The sequence below is a fragment of the Bombus huntii genome, chromosome 9 (assembly GCF_024542735.1).
Source record: "Bombus huntii isolate Logan2020A chromosome 9, iyBomHunt1.1, whole genome shotgun sequence".
NCBI lineage: Eukaryota > Metazoa > Arthropoda > Insecta > Hymenoptera > Apidae > Bombus > Bombus huntii.
Window position 1 is genome coordinate 15,043,650 of NC_066246.1, and position 25,724 is coordinate 15,069,373.

Consider the following 25,724-nt stretch of genomic DNA (forward strand, 5'->3'; position numbering starts at 1 on the left):
TAAGAAACTATGAACCAATCTACGTGTCGCTGTTGCATCGAAGCTGGCACCTCTGAAAATTTCAAAGGTTAAATCGCCTGGAAAAGCTTTAACCCGTGGACACAGATTGTACGACCGAGAGGAAAAAAATGAACACAGAAGCTTGATAAACTCGTAACTTTGTTAACTCGAGATACTGTTTTATGGAGTATCGTGTATTATCATTCTTGTTATATACATATATATGGTAGCTAGTGTGCGAAAGGACAGTACCAGTGTTTATTAGCGATCTTGAAAGTGTGATATTTTTTTAACAAACATATCGCATCGTACGTTCGAGTTCTGCGAGTGATTCCAATGCTTGTACTTGAAGGAATGCTCCAAGTAGAAATTCAGGGAGGATTAAGATGAGATTAAATTAGGATCGATGGAAACGCGCTTAGAGAAGATTTCGTGCCAATTAAGTATTATTGCTAACCAGAGAAAAGAAATTTTCGTTTCAAACGACAAAACGAACCAATTCAACGAAAAATATCGTTGTTAATAAATTTCTCTGAGCGCAATCAGTCGAAGATCCGTCGCTTTTTACGCTTCTCTTTGTCACAAATTTCAATTGTTTGTCGATAATCGTTCGCAAGCCGTTAAACCGGCATATCACATTCCACACTGAATAACATATTCTGTGTTGTGTGTGCTTTGAACACGGTATCGTGTTAACTCTATGTAGAAGAGATTAATCAGCAGCTGTCTTTTATTAACTCACTTTATCGAAATTTATCTACATTCAGGATCGCTCTATTTTTTCCTGTTTGTGTGTTCCCATTTCTAACGTTTGTCCCGTATTTTACAATCAATTCAATCCGATTAATTGACTAATCTTGGTCGTTTCGTTCTTTATTCGTACAATCGGAAGCAAAGTACGAAGCAAGTGGAATTAAATCACGGAAAAACGGATTAATCGTACATAAAAAAAAGTTTCATTGAAAGAAGAGTGATGTTAATTGAGCAAACGATAGAAATCACAGAATTGATGTTTTTTATGCTCGTATTCAGAAAGAAACGAACAACACGAGGAATTTTGTGGAACAGAGAAGGTCCCTTTCGAAGTACAGTCAAGTGAGAACGAGTTTCAAACGTGCCAGCGCGAACCATGTGTCGATCATGAGGAACGTGCAAAATGTGTTAAGAGTTCAACGCCGGGAGCCATAAGGATCCAAAGAAGCGGGACTATAAGATAAATTCAAGTTTTTTTTAGAAATGTAATCCAACAAGGACCGCGTATAAACTGCGTGTAGAAAGATAAATGGAATGATTTAAGAAACCAAGAAGCAATTCAGATTTTATCGTCGAAATCTGTGATCATACGAACACGTCTAATTACTTCATCCTTTCATATACATCGTTAAATTAACGATATTCTTAACTCGTTTTTATTACCGCATACTCGATCATTTTTTTAATATTGTCGAATTGTAGATAATTAGAAGAGAAACTATGCCTGTTTAACCGGTTTGTACGATAGTCAGGCATAACTACGATCTTAATCCTCTCGTGACTATAAATCAGCCTTGCGTCTAAGTGTCTACTTAACTAACTGCATAAGATTTCGTTCTTTTCTTCCTTTTTCGTTGCGTCAACGTTATCGCGTCGTATGTTTTTTGATAATCGTGTAAACGAATGAAAAGAGAAAAGCAAAAAAAAAAAAAAAGAAAAACGAGAAGTCTCGCATTAAGGGAATTATTATCGAAGCAATATACCGCATATCGCGATCGAAGAGACGAAAACGGAAAACAATCGAATTCCTCGCCTGCGATAACGTGGTTGCGAGCGTGCGGAGGAAATGGCAGGATAAAATGACGATTTTATGGAGTGGCTCGTTTCGCGATCATTCGCAAACATTCTTCCACTTCGTGCTTCTTCTTTCAAATTCTCGAGACTTTATGTCCTTGTGATTCGAGTTATCTAGTAAATCTTCAGATTTGATAATGGTTCGAAGATGGCAGAATACGAAATAATCTCGAGAAATTGATTTTGGAAAAGAAGTTGAGAAGCTGCCGTAGAATTCTACAAGACGTATTGCATGTTAATTGATATTTTTAAAGGTATACTTTCCTCGGTATTCGTTAGATTCTTTTGCAGTTGCGTACAAAATTACATAAGCTTTCGATGGAATGTGATTTATTCGCGTTAATATTTACTTCGACTTTATTATCTGAAAGCCGGTCCTCTTTGTATTCGAGGAAAATTTCCGAAAGATATAGTTTCGAGTAGATTTGCGTAGAGAAATCGTGAAACCAAACGTGCCATTGAAAATGTTCAATTGCGTAGAGAGAAAAATGCGTGCACGAGTGAGGTTGCAAGAGCAATTAAAAGCGATTGCAGTCGCTGGAATAATTAACCCTTTAACCTAGCAATATATGTTAATAAAACGACTAGCGTTTAAGGCATTAATCGAAACGCGTTGATATCTTAATAAGCTTAATATTAATTTTCACATTTTATTACTACACATTGCCATCTTTTATCGTGTCTATAACAATTCCTGTCTTCAAATTTAATTGCCTGGTTAAAGAGTTAAAACGTTAAAGAGTGTAAACAACAGTTATGGATCGGTTGCACTCACGCCATGTGTTTCAAGCTATACATTTGTAACATTCTAATTTAAAAGTGCCTGCTACTATTTTTAATTATTCATAAGGAAGCAATATTTTTTTTCCATTTTCATTGCACGAAAAAAAAATATATATATAGTGGAAGACCAACTTTCCTAGAGATAGTTTAGAAGGCCGGTCCATTTCTGTTCTATTGAAGAAAACAAGGAAACGTGAAAACATACGTATTAATCATACGTAAAAGATAACTGTATCAATATTATACATAAATACGTTGAAACAATATGAAAAGATTCAGATGCATAATGCGAGCAATTGTGCTGTTGCGAAACAAATTGTCACTTAACCGAGATATTTCGGCAATACATACTATTACGATTATGATCATTACCATTATGATTATTACTATCACCATGATTATTGATATTATTTAAATAAAGCAGTTACTATTATTCTTATGACTGTTTCTGTTATCGTTTCGTTATCGCGATTTGAAATACGCGCGTTTTCGTACGTCGGGGGTAACCTCCTTTCAATTATATATTTTCGTCGTTCGATTTCTAGTTAAATATACAGTTTCTGACGAAAGTAATATTTGAAATTATGAATATATTACGTGTACTATACGATCCATTTTGAAATTTTATTAGCGCTATAGTGCCACGTGACTATCATTAATCGTATCAGAAAATTTTCAAACAAAACTGAAAATGTATATAGAAGCTTCAAATTAAATGCAAGTATATGTTTCGCAGAAATAGCAAAAATATTTAAACGTTCTATTGTTGTTAATAAACCTTAATATTTTCAGTGATGTTAATATACTGAAATGCTGTATGTTCTTGATGTATACGAATTTTCTACTAAATATATGTTTGCACTAAATGTCTCGCAATTTCTATATATATTTTCAAATTGATTCGAAATTTTACCAATACGAACATGACAGTCGTATCTCGTTTCGATGCTAATTAAATTTCAAAATGTTTTGTATAACACAGATAATATATCGATGAAAATTGTATTATTATACCTATTCAAATACTGCCATGAGTCACTGTATGTGTTATACAGGGTGGTTGGTAACTGGTGGTACAAGCGGAAAGGGGGTGATTCTAGGCGAAAAAAGAAGTCGAAAATATAGAATAAAAATTTTTCGTTCGAGGCTTTGTTTTCGAGAAAATCGACTTTAAATTTTCGCTCGGTACGCGTGCACTTTGTCACATCTCGTTATAACGGATCTCACTGTAGATCGTTGTCTCGATTGACGTTATTTTTTTAATTTTTTTTTTTTTTAATTTTTCCATCGAGACAACAATCTACAGTGAGATCCGTTATAACGCGTACCGACCGAAAATTCAAAGTCGATTTTCTCAAAAACAAAGCCTCGAACGAAAAATTTTTATTCTATATTTTCGACTTCTTTTTTCGCGTAGAATCACCCCCTTTCCGCTTGTACCACCAGTTACCAACCACCCTGTATATACATATATGTATGATATATGCGTGTATGTACTCCTGTCGGTAAAGATCGATCGATCGATACCTCGTATCGTTTACGTAAACCCACCCTCGGCGCACTTTATTTTCACTTTCTTTTCACCCTTTTTTTACCGAAATATTTTCTTATCCTGGTTTCTTTTATTTGCACCCGTTTCAGACCCACCTGTAGTCAAGCAAAAAACGAAGATAGTTATAGAAAAAAAGTCAAATGAAAAACACATAAAAAAAGAAAATACAAATTTGTATGTACGAGAGAGAGAGAAAGAGAGAATTGACTGCGGAGCCTGTGAATCCTCGCTGTCGGCGCATTTAGAAACCCTCCCCCTCCGGAATTAGCTTGAAAATGCATTAGGACGTTGATGTAAGTTCAACAGAAAGCAGGCATATAAGTGTGCGCATTTTAAACTGTATTTATAGAGTGTGCCGAAAATATCCGACCACGGAAGCGGCCTTTATTCATCCGTAGATTTTTGTCATTGTATTTTTCATTATACGATTGTGTTCGTCATGTCATCCTTCACTACTTTTGTGATGTCTAGTTGCAGAATTTTTATACGCTTATAAGAAATTTAAGGATGCAAAAATGCATATGAGCTTCAAATATAAGAAATCTAAAGTACAATATTTAGGTAACATTTCTTTATATTTGTTTATAAAAATATAAATTTGCATAAATGTTAGCAATCTGTTACTTATCTATTCTTTTAATCGTCCCTTTTATTAGTACAGTTTTTCTTTCATTAAAAACAACATAACGAAAGGATAATTTCGGAACACTTTATATTAGCAACTAAGAGATCGATTCGAGACGACATTTTGATCCTTCAACGTTCCCTTAAATCATCTCAGATTTTTCTACTTTTTCTCCGAAAAGATCGAATAAACTGATGATAAAGAAAATAAAGCAAACGTCTCAAATCGATGATAGCCAATTTAGTTATTTATTTTTCTATTGTTTTACTGCTATGTACCGCCAGGAAGTTGCAGTTTCCTTAGCAGGACTCTCGTTCTGGCTCAAATGTACAATGTACACAGATAAACGCTGGATAAACGCATCTTAAATCCTCTTTCGGAAAGACTGCGTGCGTTTATTTCCTCCGTTAATTTTTCTTCCTTTTTCTGCCTATTTTTGTTTGTAGTTTATCGTTTTTTCGACGACTGTCGATAAATCATCTGAGATTTGTAGTGTCTCAAAGCGATGTAAAAAACGATTCGTGAAGACGCGATGGGAAATTTTTGAAATTTTATCCTCGTTGAAAACAACAACTGGAGAATTTATTGAGAATTGCACGACTACACGTGTACAGCGTATACTTTGTACATTTAGAGAATTAATATATTATTATCCCTGTACACTACCATTAGTTCGTGAGTTTAAAAGTCTGTTCCCCAGTCTTTAATCGTCCAATTGGAGATATACCTGATACATTGCATGGTATTCTTACAAAAGATCAATCTTCGATTTACAATCTATTAATTAAATTAATTAACGAGGTCTGAGTGTTACGATAATCAAGCAGGATCAACAATTTTAATCTCTTCGTTGAGAAATTCTTAAGTGTTTAATTCGTTCTATAATTAAACGTTTCTGTAAGAAATCTCTCACACATACACGCGTCACGAAGTAATAAATACTTGCAAACAATTTAATTCGTTTAAATTGCGGTCGCCGTTCCAAACAGCGCGACTCAAGCATGATCGTTTTCGTGAGAAGAAAAGTTTTGGAAAATCGTGGATTCCGTTAAGCATTAGACGTTGGCTTGGAATATCAAGACTATTTCCATCGAGAACAGACGGAATCGCTGGCGTCGACTATGCATTAGGAACTCGGTGCACTTGAATATCCTTTCAAGTGGTTCTCGCGACGTTCCTCCAGAAGAAAACAAAAAAATCGCGTTGTCACTGCTGTATATATTTACTAGAGGGTATTGCTTGTATCTTGTATGTATGAAAAAAGGTATCTACTCGTATGTTTGTATATTATAAATATGTACCTACACAGACATTACCAAACATATATACATACATATATATACATACATTAACAAACATATATACACAGGCACAGATACACATTGACATACATACATACATACCCGAGCTACACACTAATATACATATTATATATATATACATATACATAAACACACGGTCGGTTATCATGTACATCGATGCATTTATTATGGCGCGTGCGACCGTGTGCACACAGTTGCATTTTCCTCAAGAGTCACAATCTTGATACCTCATTTTATTTGTACACGGCCGATCGCAGCGATAATGTACGATATAAGGGTGAATAAATTATTGTTGCGTTCTATTTATTTATGGAAGGACGATGGTCCTTCCATCGTAAAAAGTTCCGAGTCGCACGTAGGAAGATTTCGTTCGATTCTCGAGGGAGATCTTCCTTTGGCAATAATTGTTGTAACAATAAAGTTTGCGATGAAAATTATTCGTCTTGCATATTGCACTTTTGTCCCTGTGTCCGTGTTCTTTTCATTCGTTCCCTTGTTTTAGGTTTAAACGATGGTTTAGCTAAAATAAAGGTGAGTTGAACAATTGGAAGAGAATTAAGGTTTGAGAATTCATCATTTTCATTATATTTATGTCTCGTCCGATTGATCGATCGCGCATCAATTCCAACGGAGAAATTAAGGTGTATGACAAAGTAGGGGCTAACGAGAAGGTGACTCAACTTACTTATAAAGGCTTATGTCGATGAAGTAGAATTAGGACAGAAGGTGCCTCGACCTCGCCGGTGCAATATATCCTGCATAAGGTAAGTACTAACTAAGGACACGTACGCATACGTTGAAATAATGACGGACTGCTTTATAATAAGCATCCTAATTGTTGATCCAAGGTTGCCTTCTCTGTTAATTGTTGGCATACCGCGATAATAACTGATTCGATAAACCCTGCTGCCTTATGAAGCTCGATGAAATTGAAAGTAACATCGTGCAACATGATTTCATTTAATTTTTCAATTACAGAAGATTATTAAAAGAACTACCATCGCTTGGATTTTTACTTACTTTTTAACGCACTTTGATCATTATGTCATCAAGTTTCCATGCGCGATTGACAAGAAAATTTTTCTTTTATTACCACATTAAGAATCAGGTGATAAAAGTTATGTAAACAGCGTTATTGAAAATTGTATATGTACAATTAAAAAGAATAACACTTTATGATAATCCTGTAAATACCTTAACTTTTGTTAAGCTTCATACAGTTTTAGAATCTGGGTGTAAAAAAAGTAGTCAACAGAATCCTTGAAAATCTCTTTTATAAATACAATATGAAAAAGCAAAATTCAAAAAGATACAGATTAAAGAAAATATCAAGCAAATCCTTGGAATTTTCTCTTATCTTATGATATTGGAAAATATAATATAATAGTGTAAGTTGACTGAAAAAGTTATGTAAACATAGCGTTGTTGAAAATTGTATATATACATTTAAAAGAATAAGACTTTATGATAATTTTATAAATACCTTAACTTTTGTTACGAATCTGGGTGTAAAAAAAGTAGTCAACAGAATCCTTTAAAATCTCTTTTATAAGTACAATATGAAAAAGCAAAATTCAAGAAGATACAGACTAAAGAAAATATCAAGCAAGTCCTTGGAATTTTCTCTTATCTTATGATATTGGAAAATATAATATAATAGTGTAAGTTGATCAAAAAGATATGTAAACATAGCGTTGTTGAAAATTGTATATGTACATTTAAAAAAATAACACTTTATGATAATCCTATAAATACTTTAACTTTTGTTAAGCATCATACAGTTTTAGAATCTGGGTGTAAGAAAAGTAGTCAACACAATTCTTGAAATTCTCTTTTACAAGTACAATATGAAAAAGCAAAATTCAAGAATATACAGACTAAAGAAAATATCAAACAAGTCCTTGGAATTTTCCCTTATCTTATGATATTGGAAAATATGATATAATAGCGTAAGTTGACCGAAAAAGATCGCGGATAAAAGATTATCTCAATGAATCACTGCACTTTAATGTGTTAATTAAGAAAAATGAAAAAGATCGATGATAATTAATTGAATTTTCTATAGTATCCATGTGATCGCGTGTTCAGATCACATCGCAGGTAAACAGACGCGGCGTATTCATTGACTTTTCGCCGGTGATCGGTATGTCAGAAGTACGTACGCTCATAAACGCACACGAGCCAGTACTTAAACAGACGGTATATGAGTCAAGGCTGCGCAGGGACCCTTACCTACTTTTTCCTTTTACGGTATTGAATCGGACCGATGCATGAATGTATGGGATGTGGTGACCGATAAACTTACGCAAAAGATTTCGCGCGTCGACAAATTGCCTGGCGAAATTTTCACCGTTCCCATCACGAACGCATTCCATTGAAATTAAGTCGTCAAATCAGACGATTACCATATAAAGACTGCACGTTAATATCTAACATAAAGATCAAGTATAATATTCAGCAAGTTTCCATGTGATCGCTATCGAAATTACTCATTTGGAAATTGCTCGAATTATTCGGTAAATCTTGAAATAATTACACAAACGGCCAGGCTAAAAGCGTTGTCCGAGTCATTGCGAATTGACCATGACACGACTTGACTCAAGGAGACCGAGCGAGATACCTATAACCCCAATGCCAAAATTGTCGCCGCCTAATATTAGGATCTTCCTGCTGGAGACGCGATACACGAGACATTGTTACGATCGTGTATTTTTATCTTTCACGCGTTACATTTCCGTCTTGCGAATGGTCACACAATTGATACCCGTTTTAAGAAATCTTTTCCACGAAGATTATCTTATCTGTCGCGATAAATAATCTACGTATTTTTAAGGCCATCAATGGTAAGTTTTTTTTTTCTAATTGGTATTAAGGTAATCGAAGAAGAGTATCTAAGTTTTTATAGCAACTTTGCAACAATCCCGATGACTTTGATCTTGGTAACTATGGAAACTGGATCAAGGAATTACGAACGTAATCCCGAATGGATCTATCTCTTTTACTGGCGTACAGTGCTACTTCGCTTCCTTCTTGGTACAGTTATACAATTCCTGTCCAAAGTCTTCTAATGATACTCTTTATTCTCGGTTTTAGTCGTAACAATATATTTTCTCCTTTTTTTAAAGATAGTTTTAAGGATCGAAGATCCTTTCGAAGAATCAATTGATAAATAATTATTTCTTTACGCTGAAGATTTTCTGCATTTCCACTATCGGAGTATAAATCTCATATTCATAATGTAAAAATATGTATATACTTTCTACTGCTTATAGGAAATAAATATCAATAATTGCGTTCTGTATGACTTTATTTAATTTATAATGAAATTTTTCGACCTTTTTTTAAAAGTGGAATATTTTGCTCTCGCATCTATTTCAAACAACGAATTACGCAATTTGTCGAGCATTAGAATTAATGTCTCAAATATACTGATCCTTCTACGAATTTTCAATACAATCACCTCCATGGTAATTATCGCCACGTTACTTGCTTGAGAGGAGGCGACGACAAAAAGAAAGAAAGGAAGCTCCACTTTTCTTTCAATGCCTCGAATGTGCCTCAAACTCCATCAAAGACTCCACTGTCTTTTCCCAAATACTCTGAATTTCGGATCGCCGCGTTGGGCAAGAGCTCTCCAGGACCCGAGTGAAAATAAGCGGCGGTGCGATCGGGCGTTGTAGCGTCGCCGATTCTAAAGATAAATTCCGCAGCGGTGTATGTTTTCACAAGCCCGTACGTAGAAAATGCTCACGGCGAGTCTGTACACGTATAGTGTACACACATATAGACACGCATACGAGGTGTGGTAGGGATAAGAGACGTCAGAAAACGAGAGAAAGAGAGAGAAAGAGAAGCGCGTCCTGGCGCGCGACGTCATCGTCGTCTTTTACGATCGCGAGGAGAGAAGCCCGCGAGAAAAGGTGGGAGCCACGACGAACGGTTGTAGCCGAAGCTTTCAGCGACCAGTCGAGACTTAGCCTGCGAGTCAGACGCATCCCAGACGACGAACGAACCTGAATACTTGCCCCGTGAGTAAGCATGTGCACTTTTTCCAGTCCGTACCTACGTCCGATGCAACGGCCTGCTCGAGTTTCGCCTTTCGACCTCGCGTGTCTTGCAGGACCTTCCTGGATCTGCTCGATCGTGACTCTCGTTCCCTCTAACATCGTCCATGTGTGTGCCTGTCCGTGTATGTGTGCGTGTATGTGTGTGGGTGGGTGGGTGGGTTGGTTGTGCGAGAAAAAAAGTGACGTGAGTAGAACGTGCGTGTTTCTTTCGTGCGCAGGAAAGTGAAGAGGGTCGATCGCTGTCGGAGGCAGAAATCAGTTTTCGAATAGAGGCGGATGATCTTGCAGGTCGACGACGATTTTGCCTTGAAAAGGAGTTGAACCAAGTGGTAAATGAAGCTTGGATCGCCTTATATTTGATCTACTTACTTTTTTAACCGATAGAGATTCAATTGAGTTGAGAGAGAATTGATAATTGCAACGTCTATCATGCGCAGTTCATGCGAGCGATTTTAAAAAGCAATCGGTTATTATGCAAATTTTGGCGGACGTTTCGTAACGTTCAGGCCCGCAACCCGTTGTCAATCGTGGATGCAGCCTGAGTTGGTATTTGCCAGAAAAAGTGTGACTCATAAAAAGTTTCAGGCATTCACGCGTAACCGCTGTGACAACATTGTCCCAGACTACCGATTTCTTTGCTGTGCCAGAGTAGACAAGAATTTCTAACTGCGAGATAGCAGATCGCGGTCACGATGTTGTTCCGGACGCTCGCTGATAACAAATTCTCGAAAGAACCAGTGCAAACGTTACTATACTCTGCTTTTGGTGTTCGGTGTAGGCGATCGAAGAAATTGATAGAACAACCTGTAGAAGGTTTCAGTGTCCCATTAAAAAGTGTAGACTAATTTATTCGTAATATCGCATGGAATACTCATAGTATTTGCAGTGATTTGATAATTTATTACTTCATTATCGAACTTGTATCGAATTTTAATTCAAGAAATTTATTAAACAAGGTCGAATTTCTATGTCACGATCTAGGTCGCATTCTTTTCGCACACAAATTTCTTATCTGCTCCAAAAAAGATGTAGAACGATCATCATCATGACGTAGGTGGATTATGCAAAAATTTCCGCATCAAGTGTCAGAAATTGTTACGATAGGGGGCCTGGTAGGGAGGATAATTTTCTTTCGAGCGTAATCAGACACCGATCCGAATGTAGTAATGAAACTCGGCTGTGCGTAACCCGAAAAGGTTCGACGGCAGGCGACTAGCGATTCCACCCTCTCCTCTCGCGTGTAAAAATAACCCTCTGCTTTGATACAAGCTCCATTGCAATCCGGCAGCTGGGCTTATTTTTTATCCATCACTATTTCGACTGTGTGCTCTGTGACTTTCGATAGGCTTGGGATGTGACTTCATCACAATCTATACATTAAAACCAGAAACGGAAGAAAAAATCCCCACCTTTGATTAGGTATCTTTTCCCATTATATCTTCTTTTTCTTTTTTTTTTTTTTTTTTTAATTTTATATTTCATCTTTGCAAAGACTTTATTATGGATATATTATGGTAAATATATGATGGTGTCAACGATTTGATTTCGAAGGTATTTAAGTTTCACAGAGTAAAGGTGAGAAGTGATGACACGAAGAAGTTCGTTTCTTCGGAGCATTGTGTCTAGAATTTCTGCTTCTTTGAACTGGTTGAAACTTCGTTTTCTTCCCTCTTCGCTTCTCCGGCATCTCTGATTACGGGCGAGCCAGGAATCGTGCTCATTCGTTCGTATAGATACCAATGATACGGATGCAGAGATTCATACACGCGTAGACTCAACGAGTACCAAGAAGTTCTTTAACCCTGCTACGATTCTCAAATCTTTTACGTTTCAATCATTTTCTCGGTTCCTAAAAAGTTACCTAAAAAGAGACTCTAATGAAATTAATATTTTAAGAAAATAATTATTACGCAATAATGTATTACACAGCAACAGCTAATCACTCGTATCAATAACAATTCCTTAATACTTTCCTCGTACTTTAGAAGTTGTCAAAGCATAAAAAAATACGATTTGGTTAAAAATATTTCAAAGAACGCGGCAAGCTTGAGAAACTAAACTGAACTTTCTATAGTCTGACTCTGTCTTCTTTCTTCTCATTTCAATATCAAGTTTCACTTTAGAAGCTTAAAAGAGAAAAAAGAATTGGGAAGTAACCATCCACTGTTAACTCTTGATTAAAGTTTCGCTACTTCCTTAGAAATTAAATTCGATCTTCTATAATCTATCTCCGTGTGCTTTCTTCTCATTCCAATGCCAAATTTAGCGTTAAAAGCTTAACAAAGAAGAAACAAGCGAACAGTGACACTCATTGTTAACGTGCCAGATTAAAATTTCACTCTCGGCAAAAGAACTCGATTTTGAAAGCGAAACAGGATGGAAAAAACAATAGAGATAGAATGATCCAGGAAGAAACAATGTCTGGAATGTTTCCACGAAGAAAATTAACCCGTTCGTGGCTCTGTCCTGCTGGCCGTATCGGTACCCTCTCGTCCTCGCGATGCATCGGTTTCGCTCGTGTAGTGAAACGAGCGCATAAAATGCGAAAGCAGCGAGCCCGCGAAGAATCCTCTCGTTTCGCCTTGGTTCGTCCTGGAGGATCGCATACCTGAATGTCTGACGTCACGAGAGAGGAAGAAAGACGGCCGGAGCAGCGAAGACGTTTGATTTTATATATACGGACACGGTACAGAGCCCGGGCCTTCTTGAGCAAGAACCTGTCTCTATAAATAGGATATCCGGTCGTTCGCTAATTATACTTCGATGCATGCTGTCCGTATAGCGAGAACTTGCACGAATTTGCGGCCGATCCGGCGATTTCTATGGTAATTACCGTCGCGTCGCGTTTTTAAGAGATAACTTTGCGCTTCAGCTTCTGAAACAAACGAGAGGGAAGAGAAAAATAAAAAAAGCGATAGAAAAGAACGGTCGTCAAAAAGGTATGAGATATATAGGAGAACCTGCACGAAAAAAGAAAAAAATCAAATAATTAAGTTGCGGTTAATTGCAATCTTGATTCGTCTCACGGTCATTGAAATCTCCGGCACGATGAACGCGCGCGAACTCGATCATTCTCCTTGGGAATCGATCGAGTTATACGGACCAAGGGAGAATTAAAAAGTACAATTTGCCGATCGAAGATAAAAGCGTATGGGAAGGAATACGGTTTACGTGCTGGAGAGAACGCATATTCGAGAACGTTGAGATGATAATGGAGACGTCCGTTGCTGTTCTAGATACGTTGTCTTTTTTCTGGTAAACGAGTGAACAAACCAAACCGCCACCATGGACGCGATCAAGAAGAAGATGCAGGGAATGAAGCTGGAGAAGGACAACGCGATGGATCGCGCGTTGCTCTGTGAACAGCAAGCTCGTGATGCAAATGCGCGAGCAGAAAAGGTAAATGTTTCAAATTTTCAGCGTATTATGCGTTTCAGTTGGAGGACCTGAAATAACTGCTGACAAGCTAAGAATAAAAAGTAGTCTGACGTAATAAAAGAAATACCAAAAATGTCTATTTACCTGCTTTGCTAAAATGGGGAATAAAAATAACGATGAAATAATCACAATGTGATAAAAATGCGTTATAGGATTGGCATCTGTTCAAGAACGTTGATTATAGATCTGGAGTGTCTATACCTGTTTTCTCTGCCATAATCATATATATACACAACAAATGTGTAATTATCTGTTATTGTGTTAACTGTTTGATTTATAACATTCTTTTGTCCAACAAAGGCCGAGGAAGAGGCGCGCGCCCTGCAGAAGAAGATCCAGACCATTGAAAACGAACTCGATCAAACTCAAGAGGCTCTTATGCAGGTCAATGCTAAACTTGAGGAGAAAGACAAGGCGCTGCAGAACGTAAGTTATTCGTAATATTCCATCGTCGTAGTTCTATCGTAATTTCTTATCAAATTTAAGTTTCAAACTTCAAATATTTTAACCTTTCACGGACAATTTACAGTATATTAAATTACTTCATTTAGAAAGAGAAAGTTAGATAATTGAGTACACTGATACTTGGAGAAAGAACAACAAATATCATATAAGAAACATTTAAAAAATAAACTCAACCGGTTTTCGGATATGAAAACCCGCCAGTCTTTATCAATCACCGCGTTGTTACCGACAGAATAGTGACGTTCGAGCGCCATCAGATGTCGCGGCGATCGTGCGCAGGCGTTTCACAAGAAAAGAATAGGTTCTCCGCGAACGGAGCGCACAGTCGAGCATTAGTACGCGAAGCTGCCGCTTCGTTTGTTCGGCGGTGGTCGGCAAACTTCGGTTTCGTGTCGTAGTTTATGGTAGGGGTAACCTGGATCGAGCATAGAGCAATAGACGGAGAAAGAGAGAGAGAGAAAGCAAGAGCAAGATAGAAATCAGACCAGGACGGTGCAGAGAGCAGAGACCAACGTGTCTCCTCTCGTGCATGCGTTCGCCTGTACGGAACGGTGGTGTGTGTGCAACATAGAGAGACAGACAGAAGGACGTATGCGTGGCGCGGTGAGAAACGTGTTACGAACAGTGACAGACAAGATGGCGGTGTGTCTTGTGCAGTAGTAGGAACAGTGGTACGTAGAGTACATTAGAAGGATAAATAGTGGAAGAAAGGGGTTAGGTGAAAGGTTTAGCAGCTGGATAGTATGGAACCAGCTCTTACGACGACCACGAGACGTCGCGGTCATCAACATCATCCGCGGTACACTACGCGTCGACGTATCGATGTCTCCAGCAGAGGACCCGCGCAGTGTGGCCCTGCTGATATCGTTAAAGATACGCCGACTGGTAACAACGAAACGCCAACGACTACAACGTCATCGAGACTCGATGAAAAAAGCACTGTCATTGGTACGGAGTGTTCGACCGCGGTGACAGTACCCACGATCGTCGGCCCGAGGTGGCTCCAAGATCCGACGGCCACTACTGTGTTCTCAAAAGACGTCAACAAGATAACGTACAATCTCGAAGATGATGACAGAGAGGACATCCGACACAGGCTCGCGCAGTGTAGCCTGGATGTCCTCAATGAACGACGCGAACAGTTTGTTCTTGATAGAAACGAGAACGAGAGCTGTGACAGCCACGAGACGGAACAACCATCAACTGATAAGCCTCGATTAAGGCCACGTGGGATCGAGATATGCAAAAACGAGTCCGACAACGAGACGAGGAGCAAAGAAACTTCACCGGAGCCTGAGCACGCGGTCGCGAGGGCTCGCGGTGACGGGAACTCTGACGACGAGTCGACCAACGTCGAGGAGGACCCTGAACTTGCTGAGCTTGCCAAGCTTAGATGTCCTAGCGAAAGGACCGAGGTGCAAGCTGAAAGGGAAGCAAGAAGAAGAAAGAGATGCGCCGATTATCCTGGATTAGCTTTCGGATGGTCCATATTCTCCAGCGACACGATGATGAAATTCGGTCTCATAAGGAACGAATTGCAGAATATTATGGGGAACCAGCTTAAACGGGTCAGTATCGCATGATACATCACTGATGCACCCGGTACGTAGGTAAACGAGCGTGCTGCGTGAAGGTCATCATATGACATAACCTTGACGCAGTTTGACGTCACGTCGGTCAATGGGTCCTCGAGGGTCATACAGCCCTTGATAACGGAAAGAGATCATGACCAATGAAGATCTTGCTTTCTCTCTCGGACCATATCATACCACCCGTGTATATAATTCTTCATCTCTTTTGCATTTCTTTCTGTCGACTTACCCAACGTTTTCGTCGAACGAGGTAATCTTCGTAAATTCGATACCTTATATGGTTGAGAGCAGGATAAAAATACGCGCGCAGTTAGGTTAGGTGATCTAGTGGTTAACCACGGACCCCACGGTGACGTTACAGACCATTAAATCGTAGGTTGCTTGAGAAGGTTTTACAAAGGAACGTTGACGACTCTTGTTACTCTTTCTCACGTTTTAATTACACGCTCTTTTCTACCGACCATTCTGGAAAATTACCGAACCGCCACGAATACTGATTAGAGAAAGGCCGATTAATACATCGGAATTCCAGCCGTTGCCAAGTGAAAATCGAAATCAGTTTGCATTATCGCGTACTAAATAAATGATATACTACTTATTGCGTTTAATAATACTTAAGAGAATCATTAGTAGCGCTTTTAGCGACAAGCGACTTCTTGCAGAACTTAACGATGCACGATCGTCCGACAAAGGATACTTATTGTATAGGGTTACTGAACGGAGACAATGGATGAAGCGTAATTCTTTCATCCAATATGATAAATGGTATTCTTATTTAGTCGACTCCAAGCGACCGTACGCCCAGGTAATTCAAATTTTTCGATTATTTATATACAATCACGTCCGATGCACATCATAATATGCGGCGTTCTTACCAATTCGTTTTTGGTTTAAGCCACACCTTTCGATTTAATATGACGCGTTCGTACAACGAGTGTAACATTGCCAAACTTGGAAGCTTATGTTCAGTTTCATGAAGAACCTAACCTAACCTGACCAAATGCAATAATATATTGTAAAATGACATTATAATTGAAGTTTCTTGACGATTTTTAAAAAATTTTAATATTTTTAATATCTTTGCGAAATAGATAAAATAATTTAACAAATGAAAGATATCTTCGTATACATATATGCTTTTGGAACACATTTCCAAAAACAAACCCCACCCTGCACTGGTAACACGCGTTAAACATAAATAGCACTCGTCAACATTCTAAAAATACGTGGCTGTTGGTACACGGATCCAGCAGCTCTTTTATTCGGCACTCTGAGAGAGCATTGCGTAAGCATAGCGCCCGGAACACGCTCCCACAAATCCGCTTCGTTATGAGCGTTTTATAAGCCGGTGACGATATAGAGTATGTGTAACACCGTTGCAGAATATTCATAACATATTGCACCGGAATTTGAAATACGTTCTATACTTTATTGTCGACCTTTGAAACAAAGATCTGTTTCTTTACCCCGTTATCTTAGCCGATGTTTACACGTCACATTCTCTGCGATTTCATGGCAGATCAATGTGCTGCCATCTATACTTACATTCTTCGCATAATTCTGATGGACGAGTTTCTGGATTCTCGAACTTACATTCGAATTCAGTTGATTATTCTTAATTCGATGCTAACCTGGGATTTGCATACCATTTGAATTTATCGTAGAATGACTGAATATTAGAGATGGAGCTGCGGTAGTTTTTCATAAATGCACAATCATATATTTCTAACGTGTTATTTATACTTTGCAGTCACTTTTTAATATATATATAACTGTTTATTCTTTCTTCTGTAAAAAAATACTACTGACATATAAAAAGAAGAGTATTAGAGATAATACGAGTATTAACTATGCAGTTTGATGTATTCTGTAATTAATTCTTCGCGACGCAAACTAGTAATTAAATTAATATGCATAGCCAGTCAAACTAGATAAAATGTATTGAATATTTAATTAAAATTACACTACATGAATTCAAATTAAGAAATATGTTGCAAGCAAAATAACATTTAGTTTGATTTTTCCCGAAATTATATTCTTGAATAAAACAATTACGTCATAATTTATTAAAAATGTTCAATTAACGGTCGCAACTCTTATATAATGATATTACAATAATTCTCTTGCTCTAGAACTTCATAATAAAATATATTACTATTTCCGGTAGCGCTTAAACCATATGATACAATCCGTTATTCGATTTGTCCATAATTGTGTCTTTATTAAATCTCTCTAATGCGTACAAAATGAATAACAATTTATTACTAGGGGTCACATAACCGTTATATTACTGATCTCTATTATCATTTAAATTTCCGCGTCACTCATCCATCTCATTCTACCTACTCATCGTAAAACCGTCGATCATAGAAAACAACCAATTTTAGGAAAATTACGTCGGTACTGGAATTATCATTGGTGCATAGAATAAATGCGAAATGCCCCTCACAGCGAATGAAAAGCAGAAGAAGCGAAACAACGCAGGAATTGTTGTCGACCATCCATTCGAACGGTTGGGCGCGCTCGCGACGGGCGCGGTATTTCCGGGGCTTTGCGCGCGACGACACGTCGATTGGCGTAGCGATACTCGGCGTGCGCATCATACTGTGACACGGTCTCGAAAAGAAAAAAATAACGATTGAATCAATGAGCCGACTCTTTATAAATATAGGCGTGGTCAGATAGGAAGTATTTAAACGATGAGGTCAATTGCAATTTGATCAAAGGGAAATTTTCCACAAAATATCGTAGGAGAAACGTCGTTAAGGGCAAGGGACTATTTGACGTCCGCAGAACGGTAGCGCGCATGCGCGTACTGACCGGGGGCGGCCATCTTGCTTTCCAGTCAACAGCAGCCAGTGGTCGTCAGTGTACGACAGCTCGGAGGCTACGAAACTCTCTCTCTCGCACGGGTACCGGTTGTCTATCGTACCCCGATATACTTTGTCTTCGTACGTCGTGTTCACCGGCTGTCTTAGATCCTCCATTCTTCCATTTATCGTTCGAGCATTACCTCGATCCGCGCACTAGACTCGTAATCGCGATATTTACAAGTGAGAAGACGATAACACGCGCGAATATCCAGCAGCATGTCGACGCAAGTGCAGGGCACCCTTCTCGACGTGCTCAAGAAGAAGATGAGGCAGACCAAAGAAGAAATGGAGAAGTACAAGGATGAGTGTGAAGAGTATCAGAAGCGGCTGCAAGTGGAAGTGATACGCCGCGAGGAAGTGAGTGAGAAAATTACCTCAACTTCGTATTTCGTTCGTTTTTTCTGCTTACGAATTGGCTCGATACTATGTAGGGTTCTTTGTCGAGGATATTTTTCCAGTTTCCTCAGATTCGAGTTATTCCATTCTCTGGCATAACCTGACCTATCGTACGAGGTAGCTCGTGAATCTCGTCAATCGTTTCACGATGCTCGAATAGGGATGTGAATTAAACGCACAGAAGGGAAGAATTCAGTGAGGTTTGTCAATTTCGATGTCTGATTAACAGTCATACGAAGTGCACCGATCGCAAAGCCAATCGATTCATCTCGTGATCGACTCATTGTGCGGTTAATTTCATCGAGAACACGTAACGAACTGTACGGTTCACGGCGTGTCTTTACCGGAAATATGGTGCTCAACTTCGCTCGGTATTCGTCTGGAAAAGTATCGATCGGTTTGCGTGAGAGAAACTTGTTATATTGAAGAAAAATGGATACATTCTATCGAATGACATCACGTTTTGAATATTTAACTTAAAAGATAGAATAGTAATCATGTTCGAAGTCGGTGGACTTTCGATGGAAATCATTTTCACCTTTGTACACGAAACGCTGGAGCCGGCGTCCGCACGGCTATAGGATCGATCGTGAGTGTCAGGCAGCCAGGCACGTCGTCGTCAGGCTGGGTTGTGCCTCTGGAGAGGGCAGCCAGGGGGATATAGAAGGGACACCGACTCGACTTGCACTCGAGACATTCTTGATACAACGAGGACCGGCTTGAAAACTTACCTCTGTCGCTACTCTTGAGCGTTAACCAAACAATTCTTCGTACATTCGGAAATGTCGTTACGATAACGCCCAGAGCTAATTAACCGTGCGCATTGCGCTAAACCAATGTGTCCCTCGTATTCGCGGAATGGAATCAAGGGGAATACCCGGTCGACTTCTGTGTACGATCGTACAATAATTCTCGCATGCGAAGGCTTTCGTAGTATTATCGATATGATACGATCTGATATATTTTTTCGAGGATAATTACGTTTTTTCATTATTCTGCGTCATTTATGAAAAAAATGAACATGAAGTAGATTATTTTGAAGATTATAATTTTTGATCATCTTTTTATAAATTAAGAATTTAGAATATTAGATAGGAATTTATATCTGATGGGTTAAATATAATTGATCAAAAATATTCAGGTAAATATGTGCAGTGTCTGTAATTGTAAGCAGATTAAGAACGAATGAATATTCTAGGTGTAAGCCAGTTCATCAGCTTCGATTTCTACCACAGTCTCACTGTTTTTACCCTTTTCTTTCGCTGACGGTCTGGTAAAATACATAGCTGAACGCATAGGTGAATTTACATCTGGCCTGAAGATGTTCCAGTACGTTTCAAAAAGGTATTACAAGTAATTCGAACATTCGAAATGTTAAATACACGTTTTTAATTTAAATGTAAAATTATAAGTCTGCTTGTTTTACATGTATTCGATTACCATGACACTTTTAATAGATAGTTCAATGGTCCAACAGATTCCAACGCAAGAATACGATATATTGAATGCGTAACTCGTTGAAGTTCCAAAGTTGAGCACCGGTGAGAGAAAAAACATTGCTTTTTTTTTACCAAGAAAACATTACTGACCATATCTACCTGCTCGGTGTTATTTACAGTAGCGATATTTAAAATCATCAGCGTTGGGAGTCGATGATTTTATTTTCCTGCGGAGACCTTTCGACCCTCTGTTGAGGAAGCCTGTCACAGACTAATATCCTGTATACAGTTCTACCATGACTAACCTCTGCAAAATTATCGATTATGAATGAAGTAATCAAGTCACAGTATTATATATGATTTTGTAGAACTATCTTTCATCCTAGAGTATGGAGAATGTCTTGAAAAATATGTAACTTAATTCCTGAAAAATTCTTCATAGAAAGAGAAGAGACTTGGAAAAAAAAACTTATTAATAATTCAACTATTTGAGTAGAAAATATACTTGATATCTACATATATGTATAATATGTATATAACATTTACTATAGATCTATAGGGCGTCCTTTCGAAAACCTATCTTTTCTATATTTACATTCATTATACATATCATATTAATTATCTTTAACTCCATTCAGTATCTGTTGGTAGAACCTCTGCATCTTTTAATCCATCCTATTAAATAATTGCCAAAATCTATCCTGGTGAAGAAGGAACGTTTATAATCAAACTACAGATATTTATACAAATTCATATTTTTGTGAACTTTGAATATTTCCAATATTTTTGTATATTGTGTATGTACGTATATATTTTAGCATCTTTAAATTTGTCATAAATTTATAAATATCCATAATCCAGCTATAAGGATTCATGTAAAGGTTAATTAGGGCGATTCTTTTGTCGATTAGAGATTAACCTTGTATAGTCTCCGAAAAATGTCAATGTACCTCCGGTGACGTTGCTCGCTTTCTGCCGCTGACGTATCGTCGTCCTAAAAGGCCAACGAATAGGAGCTCGGTGAAGCTTCACTAACAAGCTTTTGTCATTGAGCAATGAAGTGCACTGCCGTGTATGCACTTCTTTTTTCTTCTTCTTTTTCTCGTCTAATAGAACTAAATAACTAACAACGTGTGTCCCACATGTTACGAACATTTATCCAAAGGATATACTCCTAAGTTCGGTTCATTGATTTACCGGGCAGCAACGGATTTAGCTTGTACCGTGAAAGTGATATTACGTACGAGCCGTACGCCAGCACGTGGCGTCTCTTTTATTGAGTTTATATAATCATGCCTCGATTGTCCTCATCCTGGGGGCAGACTTATTAATAAACAAATAAACATCGTCATAGCGCTTCGTTCGTGTTACGTTCCGTTTTTATTGGTTTAGCATATTGGTAATTGATCGATCGATACATTTTGACTTGCTTCGCGGAGGAACGTTTTCAGGATGGATAGTAGTCGTTCTACGTTTCTGAAATAATTCGAAGGATTAGGAAACGCTGAAAGCTTTTCGAGAGAAAAGAGGACTTTGTGGAGTAATCGGATACCGTTGCTTTGGATGAAATTCTCTTGTAGCGTTCCTATCGTATATAGGTTGGTATGTCGTGGTGTTGGTATATCGTAGGGCTGGTATGATTCTACACTTCAAATCAGGTTTTTAAACTAGAAAAGTATGTATTTAATACCAGCATTCTCATCGCGTACCTACTATGTCTATTTAAATACATAAATTACATATTATACGCAATGAAAATTATGTTTTTATTTCAGAAGCACTTTTTAATAATTTAACAAAAAAATATCATCAAAATATTACAGGATTAAGTAATATTACACATACGCTATAATCCATATTCTATGATATAAACAAATATTCCTTATTGAAATTATTTACTGTACCATATCATTACAGTATCATTTTCCTAGTCCCTTTTATAAGCAACAAAATAAGTTTTTCCTGAAATTTTCTGTGATACATTGCTGATACAATTAAACTACAGGACTGATGCGTGCAACATATAAACACAGTAGTACAATCGCGTCGAATTAACAGAACGTAGTGGAGGCAACGGAGGGTGATCGTTGCCGGAAGTTTGGCACACTTACCGTCATTACCGCGGATATGATCGGCAAGACCTGTTCGGTTGCGCCAGTGTGCGTGGGCGTGTCGGTTTCCTCCGACACAGATCGTCCGTGCACGACCTGATAGACGTGATCAATGATCGATACCGAGAATACATGGGACCGGAAATGGCACTCGCGTTACTTTAAATATTATACATTGTGACGAATTATCCGGTCGACAATTTAACCCGCCACATCGTCTGGATACGAATTATGACATTGTACGCGTTATGAGCATGCATAGGCGTAGCCTCTGGTTTCTTTGAGTGAATCATTTTAAGTAGAAAGAACGGCCAATGAAATTCTTAGTAATATAGTTTGATAATTCTCAAACTGTTAATGGGACGTTCTGAAAATTCAACGGGTGTGTTGTAAAACATATTAAATATGAATTGACTGAATAATGTAACAAGTTGGAATAAACAGGAAGTAGAATAGAATTTTATTTATTGGAAGAAAAGGAAATTAGATTTTAATTCAAACGAAACTTTGACTAAAGTCGTGCTAATTCCATTCGCTTAATCGAATGTGAACTTCTTTTATTTGAGTATCTACATCGTTATCATTTGAATGATACGTTCCTCGCATTACATGAATTCTAGTTATACAGGGTGGTTGGTAACTGGTGGTACAAGCGTAAAAGGGGTGATTCTACGCGAAAAAAGAAGTCGAAAATATAGAATAACAATTTTTCGTTCGAGGCTTTGTTTTCGAGAAAATCGACTTTGAATTTTCGCTCGGTACTCGTCCACTTTATCGCGTCTCGTTATAACGGATTTCACTGTAGATCGTTGTCTCGGTGGAAAAATTGAAAACAAGATTTTATTATATATTTTCGACTTCTTTTTTCGCGTAGAAGCATAGACGCGTTTTTCGCGTGAGATCCGTTATAACGTACTGTACGCGTACCGAGCGAAAATTCAAAATCGATTTTCTCGAAAACAAAGCCTCAAACGAAAAATTTTTATTCTATATTTTCGACTTCTTTTTTCGCGTAGAATTACCCCTTTCCGTTTGTACCACCAGTTACCAACCACCCTGTATAAACCAATAAATTGAATTATCACCAGAAACGAAACAAATCCATTACATATGTATGCACATTAAAACAACACCATCCTAAATCATACTAAAACAATCAAACGCGCAATATAAATTTATAATATTTATAACAATTGAACACAAAAGAATGTCTCGAAATTTTCTACAAACATTAATCAAGAAAGTTCACCGTACATTACACAAATCAGAGTATAGATATTAATCTATTTTGTAAGATAAGATAACCAAAATTAGTAGAATTGCACATTCATCGATATCGATATCTTTGGCCGATTTGGACGCGTCATCGGTCAAGGGGAATTGCAGGTTTGTTGAATCGGTCCGGATGCAAAATGTTGGTGGATGATCGAAGAACAGTACTTGCATGAAAGCGCGCGTAATGCCCGGTTCACGCACGATAAACTGGGATTTATCCGCTTGGCGCACAATCGTCACAGGTGCAGCCACAAACGGGGACAAGGGCCTCGAATTGCGTAGACTGTAGACGAATACGCGCGTAATCGAGCGTTAAGCAATTTACATTTGTAAGGGCGCGATCGGTTCGTTTCATTTGACGTAACACATCGATGAAGCCAACTTCTGAATACGTTACAATTCCATGTCTTAATTAAAGAACGCTTTAATTAGTATCATATTGTAATAGGGTGTTCGTGACCTCGTTTCACTCATTTTATTTCCATCTTGAGACGAAACAACATTAATTCACCTTCCTAACGCTAACAGGAAGCGCAATTTTCTATTGAACTGCTTATTTATTGGAAAAGTGTGTGGAATAATCTAAAAATGGTGTTTATTCGATAAGAAATAGATACGAGAAATAAAGATTGATAAGGAACGCGTTGAACAATTTTTGCAATAAATCAACACGTTGTAAACAGACTATCTGTAAGCTCTATTTGGTACTATCTTACAAACGAGTACAAAATTCTCCAAATTGAATGAAAGTTTTAAGTTAAATAACATGGGCGAACAATAACTTCCATTTAATACAATCGTACGAAAGAATACAAAGTTTTTTGGCGATTGAATGAAAGTTTCAAATTAAATAACACGGCAAGATACATCGAGTGAGAACGTTAATTACGTAGAAACTGTAACAAAGCGCCTGAGCCTAACATCTTTACGGAAAGTAATTATAAAATGCGGATTTTCTATTGGATCACGTCATAGGATCGAATAGAAACTTTTATGAATTTAATTAACCGATATTATTTGGAATCGAGTTTCATACTATTGCAACTGTTTAATCCACGAAGCGTTAAGTCTCGCGCTTTTAATAGAATGTGATAAGTATTTCTTTTCTTATCTTAAGATTAGTTTTCTTTTTGCGAGACAAGTATATATTCCATTTGCAAGGAATTTGAAGCTATTCGCATGAAAACGTAAGTGGATGATGTGAAAATGGTCGACCCATTCAATTAAATCGGTTGTTACGAGGAGTACGAGCACCGAAGGAAGTTAGGGTCATTGATATGCGAACAGAGCGAAGACCTTGGCGATCCCGCGATGAATATTCTTGCGAATTCTAATCACGTGTTGTACGATTGTGGACAATAGCTCTTTAATCTTGTTTTCCTTTTTGTATTTTTTATTTTCTTCCTTTCATCTTTTTTCTGAAATTCTTATAAGGATAAGGAAGTCGAGGACATCAAGCTAGAAATAAACGGCGCAATCGTGGTTGTCGAACGACGATAGCTTATCTGGTGTTTGGTCTTAACTTACTTCGTTCATGTGGTAATGAATTTATTGCAACCTTGTAACTTGTTGGCTGAAAAATTGTGGGACGATAACTATTGTTGTTATGGCGATGCAAAACTCTTGTGGTCATTCATTAAATCAGGACCTCGTGTTACAGGGATTTATATTTATTACTGCAAATTGTCCGTTTTTATATTGCCAATATGTCACTTAAAACTTAAGGCTAATGAGAACCGCTAGTGTCCGTTGTCATTACAATAGATGCAGCAGAACAAGATAAGCAAAAATATACAGGGTGGTTGGTAACTGGTGGTACAAGCGGAAAGGGGGTGATTCTAGGCGAAAAAAGAAGTCGAAAATATAGAATAAAAATTTTTCGTTCGAGGCTTTGTTTTCGAGAAAATCGACTTTGAATTTTCGCTCGGTACGCGTGCACTATATCGCGTCTCGTTATAA

General features: G+C 37.8%; 2 protein-coding genes across 50 annotated transcripts in view; both read left to right on the forward strand.

Moving 5' to 3' along the window:
* The window catches only part of LOC126869783 (phosphatidylinositol 4-phosphate 5-kinase type-1 alpha-like), a 40,185-nt gene extending 33,639 nt beyond the window's left edge, over positions 1-6,546 (forward strand). For 21 of the 22 annotated variants that reach the window (XM_050626733.1, XM_050626737.1, XM_050626732.1 and 18 more), the window contains one exon: positions 1,033-4,679. In XM_050626733.1, the coding sequence (XP_050482690.1) occupies positions 1,033-1,188 (156 nt within the window). In that variant the 3' untranslated portion in view covers positions 1,189-4,679. Of the gene's footprint in view, positions 1-1,032 lie in introns of all 22 variants that reach the window. The other variant, XM_050626747.1, reaches the window with a different exon arrangement.
* Positions 6,547-9,985: 3,439 nt separating this feature from the next.
* LOC126869808 (tropomyosin Per a 7.0102) overlaps positions 9,986-25,724 on the forward strand; it is a 40,300-nt gene continuing 24,561 nt past the window's right edge. For 7 of the 28 annotated variants that reach the window (XM_050626845.1, XM_050626838.1, XM_050626839.1 and 4 more), the window contains exons 1-3: positions 9,986-10,137; positions 13,413-13,575; positions 13,915-14,040. In XM_050626845.1, the coding sequence (XP_050482802.1) occupies positions 13,462-13,575; positions 13,915-14,040 (240 nt within the window). In that variant the 5' untranslated portion in view covers positions 9,986-10,137; positions 13,413-13,461. Of the gene's footprint in view, positions 10,138-10,394; positions 10,506-11,480; positions 11,596-12,979; positions 13,116-13,412; positions 13,576-13,914; positions 14,041-14,382; positions 15,648-18,511; positions 18,902-25,724 lie in introns of those variants that run through there. The other 21 variants (XM_050626833.1, XM_050626826.1, XM_050626832.1 and 18 more) reach the window with 14 other exon arrangements.